This window comes from Pristiophorus japonicus, chromosome 11 (assembly GCF_044704955.1).
Source record: "Pristiophorus japonicus isolate sPriJap1 chromosome 11, sPriJap1.hap1, whole genome shotgun sequence".
Taxonomy (NCBI): Eukaryota; Metazoa; Chordata; class Chondrichthyes; family Pristiophoridae; genus Pristiophorus; species Pristiophorus japonicus.
The window spans coordinates 75,482,953-75,497,410 of record NC_091987.1 but is presented as its reverse complement, the minus strand read 5'-3'; the positions used below and the strand labels follow the sequence as shown (position 1 = coordinate 75,497,410).

Genomic DNA, 14,458 nt, shown 5'->3' with positions numbered 1-14,458 from the left:
TTTTTGTTCTTTGCCTTGGGTTTCTCTGCCCTCCACTTTTCCTCATCTCCTTTCTGTCTTTTGCTTTTGCCTCATTTTTGTCTCCCTCTGTCTCCCTGCATAGGTTCCCATCCCCCTGCCATATTAGTTTAACTCCTCCCCAACAGCAGTAGCAAACACTCCCCCTAGGACATTGGTTCCGGTCCTGGCCAGGTGCAGACTAAACCTATGATCCCAATAAGACTTTGGGAGGTGGGGGGGGAGGTGATGCCATGTATGTAACCACAATGTAACACCACTGTATTACTGTATACACTCAACCTAGATGCACACCTTGACCACAAGGGGTGAACTTGTGGGAGACACTCCTTACCTGATTACAGGTATAAAAAGGGAGGTCCCATGCAGGGTCATCGTCTTTGGAGTCCTGTGAATAAAGAGTTAAGTGCACAGAGTGACCTTGTCCCCAGAATGTGCCTCGTGTGGTTTCATACTGTAGCTTTACAGTACCAACAGTAGCCATGTAGGATACATGACAGAGACCCAAGCCGTAAAACCCCCCGCCCCGCAACTACCACCACCACAGCCCCCCCACGCCCCCCCCACCCCACCTCCATGAAGCAGTGCACATTCACTGAAATGTGGATCTGTGATGGGTGCAGCCTTTATTTGCTGCTGTTGTTTTTTTTGTTGTTGTTGTTGTTTTACTCTTGTAACTGTTATGAAATGTAAATTGTTTTATAAGTGATGTCACTTTACAAGACTATAAGCGACCTTAAAGTTTTTAAGTGATCTTGCAGTTTTTTCGAATGGAAATTGTTTTGTAAGTTTTGTAACTTTACAACTTATAAGTGATCTTAGGATTTTTAAGTGATCTTAGAGTGTAAATGTTCTCACATTTTGTAAGTTATTTAATTTTGCACCAAAAAAGTGATCTTGAAATTTAAGTGATCTTAGAGTGTCAGATTTTTCACATTGAAATTGTTTTGTAACTTTTGTAACTTTGCAAGTTTATAAGTGATCTTAAAGTTTTTAAGTGATCTTAAAGAGTTATATTAAAGTATAGTTTGATAAAAAAAAATTATTACAATAAAGTGAAGTACATTCTAAAATTTTCAATAAAATATTTTTTACATTGAAACTGAATCATGTTCCATTAACACAACATTTAGGAACAGCTACATAAAATAGACATGTCAAAGCGGAACAGTTGTCGCTGAGCCCTCAGGCATCAGTAAAGCAATCACGGATGAGTTGCTGGCGCAAGGCTCGAGCAATCGTTAAAGGAGCACGATTGTTATATATGTAAACCTGTAAATACCTTGTTTAACCACCAGAGGGCTGATCCCCTGGAATCCCAAGGGATCCCACAATCCCTTGGGAGCACCTGTACTTAAGGAGGCCTCACAGGCTGGAGAGGCACTCTGGAGATCTGTAATAAAAGACTACGGTCACACTTTACTTTGAGCTCACAGTATCTGGTCAGACTCTTTATTCATACATAACAACTGGCGATGAGATACAGATGACGAACCCCACCGCAACGATGCAGAGAACAGTGGGCGTTCTGGAGAAATTTTCAGAGGGAGATGATTGGGAAACCTTCATGGAGTGACTCGACGAATACTTCGTGGCCAACGAGCTAGAAGGAGAAGCGAACGCTGCCAAACGAAGGGCGATTCTCCTCACCGTTTGCGGAGCATCAACATATGACCTCATGAAAAATCTGCTTCCTCCAGCGAAACCCACAGAGAAATCGTATGATGATTTGTGCACACTGGTCCGGGAGCATCTTAACCTGAAGGAAAGCATTATGATGGCGAGGTACCGGTTCTACATGTACAAAAGGTCTGAAGGCCAGGAAGTGGCGAGCTATGTCGCTGAGCTAAGACGCCTTGCAGGATATTGCGACTTTGAAGGACATTTGAAGCACATGCTCAGGAACTTCTTTGTACTTGGCATTGGCCACGAAACCATACTTCACAAACTTTTGACAGTAGAGACCCCAACCTTGAGTAAAGCCATAGCGATAGCCTAGGCATTCATTGACACCACTGACAATACCAAGCAAATCTCTCAGCACACGAGTGCTGCTACAAGTACTGTCAACAAAGTAATGTTGTTTTTGAATCGCAACATACAGGGCAGGCCTCACATGCCTGCAGCTGCACATCCACAGATGTCCGAGTCCACCATCAAGGGTGATGAGTGCAAGGCCATTAACACCTTGTTGGCGCTGCGAGGGTGATCATTGTTTCCATTCATGCCACTTCAAAGGATATGTTTGCAAGGGCTGTGGAACAATGGGACACCTCCAACGTATGTGCAGGCGAGCTGCAAACCCTGCTAATCCTGCAAACCACCATGTTGCAGAGGAGGACATATCCATGGCAGATCACGGTGAACCAGAGCCTCAGGCCAAGGAGGCAGAGGTACATGGGGTGCACGCATTTACCACAAAGTGTCCCCCGATAATGCTGAAAGTTGAATTAAATGGACTCCCAATGTTAATGGAGCTAGACATTTGCATGAGCCAGTCCATTATGAGCAAAAAGACTTTTGATAAAATGCCACTCAAGGCCAGTCCTGACTCCAATTCGCACTAAACTAAGAACGTACACAAAGGAACTGATTCCCATAATCGGCAGTGCTACCGTAAAGGTCTCCTACGATGGACCGGTGCACAAGCTACCACTCTGGGTGGTACCGGGCGATGGCTCCACACTGCTCGGCAGGAGCTGGCTGGGGAAGATACGCTGGAACTGGGACGACATCCGAACGCACTCGTCCGTCGACGATGCATTGTGTGCCCAGGTCTTAAACAAGTCCCCCTCACTGTTTGAACCAGGCATCGGGAAGTTCCAAAGAGCAAAAGTGCAGGTCCACCTAATTCCAGGGGCGTGACCCATCCATCACAAGGCGAGAGCGGTACTGTACATGATGAGAGAGAGGGTGGGTATCGAGCTGGACCGGCTGCAACGAGAGGGCATCATTTCGACGATTGAATTCAACGAGTGGGCCAGTCCGATTGTTCCAGTCCTCAAGGGAGACGGCACCGTCAGAATCTGTGGTGATTACAAAGTAACTATCAATCGTTTCTCCCTGCAGGATCAATACCCACTACCAAAGGCAGATGACCTTTTTGCGACGCTGGCGGGAGGAAAGACGTTCACGAAGCTGGACTTGACCTCGGCCTACATGATGCAGGAGCTGGAGGAATCATCGAAGGGCCTCACCTGCATCAACACGCACAAAGGTCTCTTCATTTACAACAGATGCCCGTTTGGAATTTGATCAGCCGCGACGATTTTCCAGAGAAACATGGAAAGCTTACTGAAGTCGGTCCCGCGCACCGTGGTCTTCCAGGACATAGAAACATAGAAAATAGGTACAGGAGTAGGCCATTCGGCCATTCAAGCCTGCACCACTATTCAATAAGATCATGGCTGATCATTCACCTCAGTACCCCTTTCCTGCTTTCTCTCCATACCCCTTGATCCCTTTAGCAGTGAAGGCCATATCTAACTCCCTCTTGAATATATCCACAACTCCCTGCGGTAGGGAATTCCACAGGTTAACAACTCTCTGAGTGAAGAAGTTTCTCCTCATCTCAGTCCTAAATGGCTTACCCCTTATCCTTGGACTATGTCCCCTGGTTCTGGACTTCCCCAACATTGGGAACATTCTTCCTGCATCTAACCTGTCCAGTCCCGTCAGAATTTTATATGTTTCTATGAGATACCCTCTCATCCTTCTAAACTCCAATGAATACAGGCCCAGTCGATCCAGTCTCTCCTCATATGTCAGTCCTGCCATCCCGGGAATTAGTCTGGTGAACCTTCGCTGCACTCGCTCAATAGCAAGAACGTCCTTCCTCAGGTTAGGAGACCACAACTGAACACAATATTCAAGGTGAGGCTTCACTAAGGCCCTGTACAACTGCAGTAAAACCTACCCCTACTCCTATACTCAAATCCTCTAGCTATGAAGGCCAACATACCATTTGCCTTCTTCACCGCCTGCTGTCCCTGCATGACAACTTTCAATGACTGATGTACCATGACACCCAGGTCTCGTTGCACCTCCCCTTTTCCTAATCTGCCGCCATTCAGATAATATTCTGCCTTTGTGTTTTTGCCACCAAAGTGGAGAACCTCACATTTATCCACATTATACTGCATCTGCCATGCATTTGCCCACTCACCTAACCTGTCCAAGTCACCCTGCAGCCTCTTAACATCCTCCTCACAGCTCACACCACCACCCAGCTTAATGTCATGTGCAAACTTGGAGATATTACACTCAATTCCTTCATCTAAATCATTAATATATATTGTAAATAGCTGGGGACCCAGCACTGAGCCCTGGGGCACCCCCTAGTCACTGCCTGCCATTCTGAAAAGGATCCATTTATCCTGACTCTCTGCTTCTTGTCTGCCAACCAGTTCACTGTCCACATCAGTACATTACCCCCAATACCGTGTACTTTAATTTTGCACACCAATCTTTTGTGTGGGACCTTGTCAAAAGCCTTTTGAAAGTCCAAATACACCACACCCACTGGTTCTCCCTTGTCCACTCTACTAGTTACATTCTGAAAAAATTCTAGAAGATTTGTCAAGCAGGATTTCCCTTTCATAAATTCATGCTGACTTGGACTGATCCGTCACTGCTTTCCAAATGCGGTGCTATTTCATCTTTAATAATTGATTCCAACATTTTCCCCACTACTGATGTCAGGCTAACCGGTCTATAATTACCCGTTTTCTCTCTCCCTCCTTTCTTAAAAAGTGGTGTTACATTAGCTACCCTCCAGTCTGTAGGAACTGATCCAGAGTCCTTAAGTACTCTGTAGACTACCAGGCGCCGGGGATTTATCGGCCTTCAATCCCATCAATTTCCCTAACACAGTTTCCCGCCTAATAAGAATTTCCTTCTGTTCCTCATTCTCACTATTTGTGTCTTACTTCGTGAAGACCGAACCAAAGTATTTGTTTAACTGGTCCATCATTTCTTTGTTCCCCATTATAAATTCACCTGAATCTCACTGCAGGGGACCTATGTTTGTTTTCACTAATCTTTTTCTCTTCACATATCTATAGAAGTTTTTGCAGTCAGTTTTTATGTTCCCAGCAAGCTTCCTCTCATACTCTATTTTCCCCCTCCTAATTAAACCCTTTGTCTTCATCTGCTGTATTATAAAATTCTCCCAGTCCTCAGGTTTGCTGCTTTTTCTGGCCAATTTATATGCCTCTTCCTTGGATTTAACACTATCCTTAATTTCCCATCTTGGTTACAGGTCAGGACACAGTCGAGCATCTGCAGAACCTGGAGGAGGTTCTTTGTCGACTCAACCACGTGGGGCTCAAGTTCAAACGATCGAAGTGCGTTTTCCTGGTGCCGGAAGTGGAGTTCTTGGGGAGAAGAATCGTGGCGGACGGCAATCGAGAATGCACTGAGGCCACAGAATGTGATGGAGCTGTGGTCGTTTCTAGGACTCCTGAACTACTTTGGTAACTTTTTACCGGGTCTCAGCACACTGTTAGAATCACTGCACGCCTTACTGTGTAAAGGAGACGAATGGGTATGGGGTAAAAGCCAAGAAAATGCCTTTGTAAAAGCTACAAAATTGTTATGCTCAAACAAATTGCTTGTGTTGTATGATCCATGTAAATGTTTGGTACTAGCATGTGATGCGTCGTCATACGGTGTTGGGTGTGTATTGCAACAAGCTAATGATTTTGGGAAATTGCAACCGGTTGCTTATGCATCCAGAAGTCTGTCTAAGGCTGAGAGGGCCTACAGCATGATTGAAAAAGAAGCGATAGCGTGTGTGTATAGGGTAAAGAAAATGCATCAATATATGTTTGGGCTGAAATTTGAATTAGAAACTGACCATAAGCCGCTGATATCCCTCTTTTCTGAAAGTAAAGGGATGAATACGAATGCATCGGCCCGCATCCAGAGATGGGCGTTCACGTTGCCTGCATACAACTACGCCATCCGCCACAGGCCAGGCACAGAAAACTGTGCCGATGATCTCAGTAGGCTGTCATTGCCCAACATAGGGATGGAAATAGCACATTCCGCAGATTTAGTCATGGTAATGGAAGCATTCGAGAGTGAGAAATCACCCGTTACTGCCCAGTAGATTAGAACCTGGACGAGCCAGGACCCCTTACTGCCCTTAGTAAAAAACTGTGTGCTTCACAGGAGCTGGTCCAGTGTCCCATTAGAAATGCAGGAAGAGATAAAGCCGTAACAGCGGCGCAAAGATGAAATGTCTATACAGGCAAACTGCCTTCTGTGGGGTAATCGGGTAGTGGTATCCAAAAAGGGCAGGGACAATTTCATTAGTGATCTCCACAGTACCCAACCAGGCATTGTAATGATGAAAGTGATAGCTAGATCCCACGTGTGGTGGCCCGGTATCGATGCGGACTTAGAGTCCTGCATGCACAAATGTAACACATGTTCCCAGTTAAGCAGTGCATCCAGGGAGGTGCCACTAAGTTTATGGTCCTGGCCCTCCAAACCGTGGTCTAGGGTCCATGTCGACTATGCAGGCCCGTTCTTGGGTAAAATGTTCCTAGTGGTCATAGATGCGTACTCCTAATGGATTGAATGTGAGATAATGTCAGCAAGCACATCCGCTGCCACCACTGAAAGCCTGCAGGCCATGTTTGCCACACACGGCCTGCCTGATGTGCTTGTGAGTGACAACGGGCTGTGTTTCACCAGTGCCGAGTTCAAAGAGTTTATGACCTGCAATGGGATGAAACATGTTACATCTGCCCCGTTCAAACCAGCATCCAATGGTCAGGCAGAGAGAGCAGTTGCAAACAATCAAACAGAGATTGAAGAGGGTAACTGAAGGCTCACTGCAGACTCGCCTATCCCGAGTCCTGCTTAGTTACCGCACAACACCCCACTCGCTCACTGGGATTCCACCCGCTGAACTGCTCATGAAAAGGGCACTTAAGACAAGGCTCTCCTTCGTCCACCCTGATCTACACGAACAGAGCAGGCGGCTTCAACAAAATGCATATCATGATAGCGCAAATGTGTCATGCGAAATTGAAATTAATTATCCTGTATTTGTGTTGAACTATGGACAAGGTCCCAAGTGGCTTCCCGGCACTGTCATGGCCAGAGAGGGGAGTAGGGTGTTTTGGGTCAAACTTTCAAATGGACTCATCTACAGGAAACACTTGGACCAAACCAAACTCAGATTCACGGACTATCCAGAGCAACCCACATTAGACCCTACCTTTTTTGACCCCCCAACACACATGCACCAGTGGCAACCGACACAGCGGTTGACCGCGAAGCAGAACCCATCACCCGCAGCAGCCCAGCAAGACTCACCACACCAGGCAGCCCCGCAAGGCCAGCTGCACAGCAGCCCAGCGAGGGCCCAACAAACAACTCACCAAAACCAGTATTTGCATCGAGACGATCAACCAGGGAAAGAAAGGCTCCAGATCGACTCACCTTGTAAATAGTTACTCTATTGACTTTGAGGGGGGGGGGCGGGGTGGTGTTGTTATATATGTAAACCTGTAAATATCTTGTTTAACCACCAGAGGGCTCATCCCCTGGAGTCCCAAGGGATCCCACAATCCCTTGGGAGCACCTGTACTTAAGGAGGCCTCACAGGCTGGAGAGGCACTCTGGAGACCTGTAATAAAAGACTACGGTCACACTTTACTTTGAGCTCACAGTATCTGGTCAGACTCTTTATTCATACATAACAACGATGGTCCGCCCTCCTCCGATGTCGTGCTCCAGCCTCAGGCACTTGCATGGTCTCCTAATCCTCGTCATCATCCTCCTCCAGCTCCTCCTCCTCCTGCTTGACACCTGCATCTCCCACATCGTTATCATCAGACACTCTCACTGCAGGTGGGTCTTCTTCCACTATCAGCTGCTGCTGCCTCATGATGGCTAAGATATGCAGCATGCAGCACACAACAGTGAAGTGACCGGCCATCTCAGGGGAATATTGCAAGTTGTCTCCGGAATGGTCCAGACATCGGAATCAAGATGCCAATGGTCCTCTCTATGATGCTGCATGTCTTAATGTGCGACATGTTGTATTGATGGTCAGCTTCCATCCGGGTTATTCATAGGGGCGTCATGAGCCAGATGGTGAGGCCATACCCTTTGTCTCCCAGTAGCCAGCTCTGCCCTTCTGGCTGCTGCTGAAACATGTCAGATATAGCGCTGTCACATAGGATGAACGCATCATGGGTGCTGCCAGGATATCTTGCATTGACTAACATGATGCGATACTTGTGGTCACACACGAGCTGCACATTAATGGATTGGAATCCTTTTCTATTTCTGAACTGCTCGGCATCCTCCACAGATGCTCGCAAGGCAATGTGGGTACAATCAATGCAGCCCTGTACCTTTGGGAAGCCAGCAATCCTCGAGAACCCCACAGCCCTGTCTCACATTGCTTGTGCGGTCATTGGGAACTTGATGAAGTTATTCCTCCGCGCATACAGTGCAGCCGTGACCTGGCGAATGAAGATCTGTATTTCACCTTGAGAGATGGCGCACACATCTCCAGTTGTACCTTTTAACAATCCCGAGGCATAGAAGGAAAGTGCAACTGTAACCTTCTCTGTAAGAGACAAGGCAGTCCACCTGCTGCTTCTCGGCTGCAACTGTGGTCTCACCAACTCACAGATCTCACGGACAACTTCTCTGCGGAAACGCAGCCTTCTGACTCAATCTGCCTCACTCAGGTCCAGGTAGGAACACCTGACTCGAAATCTCTGAGGTGTATAACCCGTCCTGCCCAGCAGCCTATGGGCTCTGATGTTCCTGATGCGATGAGCTCTAATCAATTCTCTCTTATGTAGCACAGTGACGCATAACCATTGAATAATCCGCAGCATTGAGATTGATGCACCCATCCTTAAAGTAAAATTTAAACTGTCAAAGGTTAAAGGTGGTGCAAAATGGCAACACAGCCCAGCTCTTCTCACTCCCCAAACAGGGTAAGAAACCCAAAGGTCTTTTGTTCTCTCCCCATCCCCCTTTCAGTCATGTGACTTCTCTATCCCTCCTCGTCTGCAACCCCACCCCTCTCCAAGCCTGCAGAGTTCAGCCTTCTACCATCCCCCACCACCACCAGCCCGCCCCCCCCTCCCCACCCACAGCCTGCCGTGTTCTCCGTTGATTCTACCCGCCGTCCCCCACAGCCTGCCGCCTTCTCCGTTGATACTCTTCCCCCACCCCCACAGCTTGCCGCATTTTCCGTTGATACCGACTCCCACCACATTCTCCGTTGATACTCTTTCCCCTCCCGCACAGACTGCTGCGTTCTCCGTTGATACTCCTCCCTCCTACAGCCCCGGTATGACATGTTCTCCCGATTCTTGCCCTGGCCGAAGGGCTTGCCGTTGTCCCGCACCTTGTCCTGGCTGAACGGACTCCCGCATAGCCAGCCGCTGCATAGTTCAGTTTAAGGTAGGATTTGATTCAGTACTTTTATTTGTTAATTTAATTCTTTGCTTCACTTCTTTATTTTTTATTGAATTGTTATTACTGCTTGTGCTTTGTTTGGTGCTTGGTGGTGCTTGAAATGTTGTTACTTGCGCCGATTCCTTAACTGTAAGTAAGGTCTTTCTGTGCGGGCAAAAGTGGACACATACGCTGCCCTAAGTTAGTTTAGTACAACTTTTTTATGGCCAAATTGGCATAAATGGTGTAAGTGGCTGGGAACGCCCCCTTTTGAAAAAAAAACTGACCTAACAAAAAAACCTAACTAACTCTCTTACACTGGTGCAAATTAAATGGTCATATTTACAACTTAAAAGATACACCAGAAAAATCAAGTTACACCAAAACAACTGGTGCAACTCATGGGGAAATTTGGGCCCAAAGTATTCGGGTTTTTTTTTTAAGTGCAAATGCCCTTTAATTTTTCTTCCCATTTTCTCCCCTTGGCCTTGTAACAATTGCAGTTAAACGGGTAGGTGGACAAACCACTTCTCAGCTTCTGTTAATACTACTCAAAACTTATTACTGGGAGCTGACAAAAACAGATCTCTCTCCAATTTATTTTCAATCTCTTGCTATAATTTATTTGCTGTCCCAAGCATGGCACAGCTGAGATCGGTAAATCACCATGTACAGGACTGCAGGTGCAAAACCATGTTCAAATACTGTGCCAGCATACCACCTCTTAGCATTTCAAACTCAAATTTTATGTTGTATTTTTAAAAATTAATTGAAATTCCAATCATGTAAATGAGAAAGTATGGTTCTTACCAGTGACAATTACAGATGCAGTGAAAGGCAGAAAGTTATTTATAAGGCTCAATTATAAATGTTCCAAAAATTACATCTAATTAATACATGTTACTTTTGGTGTAAAATTCCTTACTAGTTCCCATTCTTTAAAGCACCTCATCATACTGGAGGCTCGCAGAAGTCGTACCAAGCTTACTATTCGACCGAAGTACAGAAATCTTAGAAATTTGGAGAAAGTGTATGACAGGAAACTATGATACCCAGAAACCTGAAAAACAAAACATTTAATATAGTATAACTTATTTTGATACTACATGTTATTTTAGGTTTTTGCATTGTAATGTTGGGCTATTACTGCTGATACAATATCTGTGTAGAATGTTAGGATGTATACTTATCACATATTCTTCCAATATAAATAAATTGAATAATTATAGTATATTTGAATACAAGTCTTTGATAAATAATTAATATATTCTGTCAAGAAAACCATTTATAGAGTGTTTCTTTTTGTATATATTAGATAATACAAAAGACCAATGTTCCCTCTAATTTTCTTTCCCTGTGCAGGCCCTTTAAGTTTGCTGCGCGGCCGTGCTCTTCTGGCGATAGCACTGGTAAGCGGCCTGCGCGAGACCTCCACATTGGTGTACGGCCTTAAAATACTACTGAAATAGTTTTCATCACCACACATGAAAGTTTTCACTCTCTTGAGTTTAGTTTTCTGGTGGATCTCTTGTAGAGTTGATCATGGTGAGTCAGAGGATATGCTGTAATAGGGAAGCTTATGATACATAGGGATAACATGAGGGTTACTAATTAACACTGATTAAATAAGTCAAATTCAAATTTTTATTAATTGGTATTCTGGGATTTTTACTGATTGAATATTGAATTTCGTAACACTGCATAATTCTATGAAGGCAGTAAATCAGTCACACTAGGAAATCTCCTATGGCATTGTTCACAGTGAGTCAGAAAATACGGGGCTGAAAATTCGATAGCCCCCAAAAATGGGCGCAGGAATCATGATGCGTGATTAACCCATGCCTGTTTAAAGTAATGCAGGCAGCACGCAAACTTGGTGCTGCCTGCTAATTTAAATGATAGTGGCGTGCAGCACAGAGCGAAACACACTGCTGAGTGACTACATGCTCAGCAGGGGGCCCAAGTTCGTGCAAAGCTTGCATCAATTAAAGCCAGCCTACACCTCTTAAAGGGGAGGTGCAGTTTGACGTGGCCAGGTACTGGAAGACATTCCAGAAGGCAGTTTCAACTGGGAAACATTCAACAATGGCACAACAGGCCAGACAGAGGGCTCCAAGGTTCTCCAACGCAGCATTGGAAGCCTTAGTATGGGAGGAGGAGAGGAGGAGAGAGGTCCTGTTTCCACAGGGGGCCATGAGGCCCTCCAGACAGACACTGCAAAAGCAGCAGTAGCAGATAGCCATGAGGCATGAGCCATGACAGTGTTGCCCTGTGGACCTGAATACAGAACAGAAAGAAGTTCAATGACCTCACACGAGTAGTCAAGGTCAGTGAAAATATCTTCAAATGTCATATCTCACAAACTGCACCTCTAGCTTCATAAACTACTCAATTCACCACATCCCCATTACTCACCTAACAACAATCTCTATCAAACACAACTTATACCTCACATTCATATGCTCTATCTTACCTATCTTACCACTGCTGCAAGCCTCGCACCCACATCTCGTAGCTTGCACACACTGCCAACTATTCACCCATGACAGCCACATTAGCCAATTGAACCTCACCCATTGACACATTTCCATCTCTCTTGCAGGACAAAGTGACACACAACCGTAGGCAGCGGCAGCTAGCCAGAGGGGGACAGACATGCTTCCATATGCTGACCCTACTTGAGCAGATGGTGCTTGGCATAATTGGAGTTGCTGTGACTGAGGCCATGGCTAGCAGCGGCACTGAAACCACTGAACATGATGGTATGCTCATACCAAATCATCCTTCTCACATCCTACTTTCCCCTCTGTCTATAATCACTTGTGACTTACAGTGTAAGTATGCACCTCTTGCTTCTCAACCCCTTACTTCAACACAACCCTACCCTTGTAGCTTTCTCATTTCAGAGACCCAAGAAATCCAACAAGGCCAGGCAGTGGTGAAAGAGGAAGAGAAGAGTGATGATGAAGAAACAACACCGTCACTTGATCTAACACTCACAGCCACCAGCTTGGATACTGACACTGCGCAGACTTTAAAGGGTAACTTAGAGGTGGGATCTACATGTGGTGAGTCACCGAGCACAAATGAGCTGCAGCCAGGGCAGGGGGAAAGGTTAGCGCAGCTCCCCCGAAGGTGAGGTAGTGCACGAGTTCTGCTGCACAGAACTCAGATGTGGATTTCAATGGGGCGACCTACTGATGTGTATACACAACAAAATGCTTGGTGGATTGGCAGGCCTACCAGAAAGCCTGAATGCAATGCCAAGGAGCATGCAGGAGTCTAGCTCCAACTTTGCACAGGGATTTTCACACAGCTTGGAGAACATCCTTTCCAGTGTGGAAGGGGTGAGGAGATCCATTGGTGCACTTGTAGAACCAACTATTATACAGCGTCTGATGCCCGATGTCCCAACTTCTATTGTAGCACAAGCAGAAGCTGTAATGTATGCAACCCTATGTAACCAGCATTCTACCACCACCAGAGGGCGTACCTGATGGAGTCCCAAAGGATCTCAGCATCCTTTGGGAGCACTGTATATAAGCAGGCCTCCCATGCTGTACCAACACTCTGGAGTTAGAATAAAGAAACTAAGGTCATACTTACTCACATCTGCAGTACTCAGTTACATTGCTTTATTTGAGACATAACAACTGGCGACGAGATAACGAACCACCACGCGAAAATGCAGAGAACTGTTGGCATCCTGGAGAAATTTTCAGAAGGGGACGATTGGGAAGACTTCGTGGAGCGACTCGACCAATACTTCGTGGCCAATGAGCTGGAAGGGAGCGCGAACACTGCCAAACAAAGGGTGATCCTCCTCACCATCTGCGGGGCAACAACCTATGGCCTCATGAAGAATCTTCTTGCTCCGGTGAAACTAACAGCCAAATCGTATGAAGAACAGTGTACGCTGGTCCGGGAGCACCTAAATCCGAAAGAGAGCGTTTTGATGGCAAGGTATCGATTTTACACATGTTAACGGTCTGAAGGCCAGGAAGTGGTGAGCTACATCGCCGAATTAAGGCGCCTTGCAGGACATTGCGAATTTGATGGATTCCTGGATCAAATGCTAAGAGACTTTTTTGTGCTTGGTATTGGCCATGAGGTTATCCTTCGCAAACTATTGACTGTTGAAACACTGAACCTAAGCAAAGCCATAATGATCAGGCATTTATGTCCACGAGCGATAACACCAAACAAATTTCGCAGCATAAAGAGGTTTCGGCAAGTAATGTACATAAAGTAACGGCGTTTTTATTATGTATGTAGGCACCTTGTTAATGACTCCACGAGGCAGAGGTATGGTACTCAAACTGTGTAGACTGTAGTCCTTTACTTGCAACTCCTCGAGTGAGGACACCAAGAGGTGAACTCCCTTTTCTGCTGGGTTACTTGCAGTGTGCAGGTAACCCTTCGGTCTCCAGTAGCAGCACCCTCTGGTGTACAGGAAGGGTGTGTACAGGATGAAGGTACATTCAGTGTTACAGACATCATATAACAATACAAGCATGCATACATAACAATTTTCAGGCAGGAATGCATATGGCAGAACATACACGCCTGCAGGTGCACAACCTCAGATGACCCAGAGTCCGCCATCAAGCGTTAATGCGAGACAATTGACACCTTGTTGGCGCTGCGGAGGTGATCATCGAGTCCATCAATGCCGCTTCAAACATTATGCGTGCAAAGGCTGTGGAACAATAGGACATCACCAGCGAATGTGCAGGCGAGCTGCAAACCCTGCAAACCATCACGTTGCAGAGGAAGACTGATCCATGGTGGATCAAACTGAACTAGAGACTCAAACCAAGGAGCAAGAAGTGTATGGGGTACACGCCTTCACCACGAAATGCCCACCGATCATGTTAAAAGTTGAACTGAACGGAATTCCAGTATTCATGGAACTGGACACAGGTGCGAGTCAGTCTATCATGAGCAAAAAGGCCTTCGACAGGCTGTGGTGCAACAAGGCACACAGGCACAAGCTGAGCCC

At 46.1% G+C, this 14,458-nt stretch overlaps 1 protein-coding gene across 1 annotated transcript in view; it reads right to left on the bottom strand.

Annotated features, from left to right (window-relative positions):
* The window catches only part of LOC139276094 (potassium/sodium hyperpolarization-activated cyclic nucleotide-gated channel 2-like), a 335,425-nt gene that overhangs the window by 165,456 nt on the left and 155,511 nt on the right, over positions 1–14,458 (bottom strand). The window contains exon 4 of the mRNA XM_070893567.1: positions 10,382–10,516. Coding sequence (XP_070749668.1) covers positions 10,382–10,516 — 135 coding nt within the window. The remainder of the gene's footprint in view (positions 1–10,381; positions 10,517–14,458) is intronic.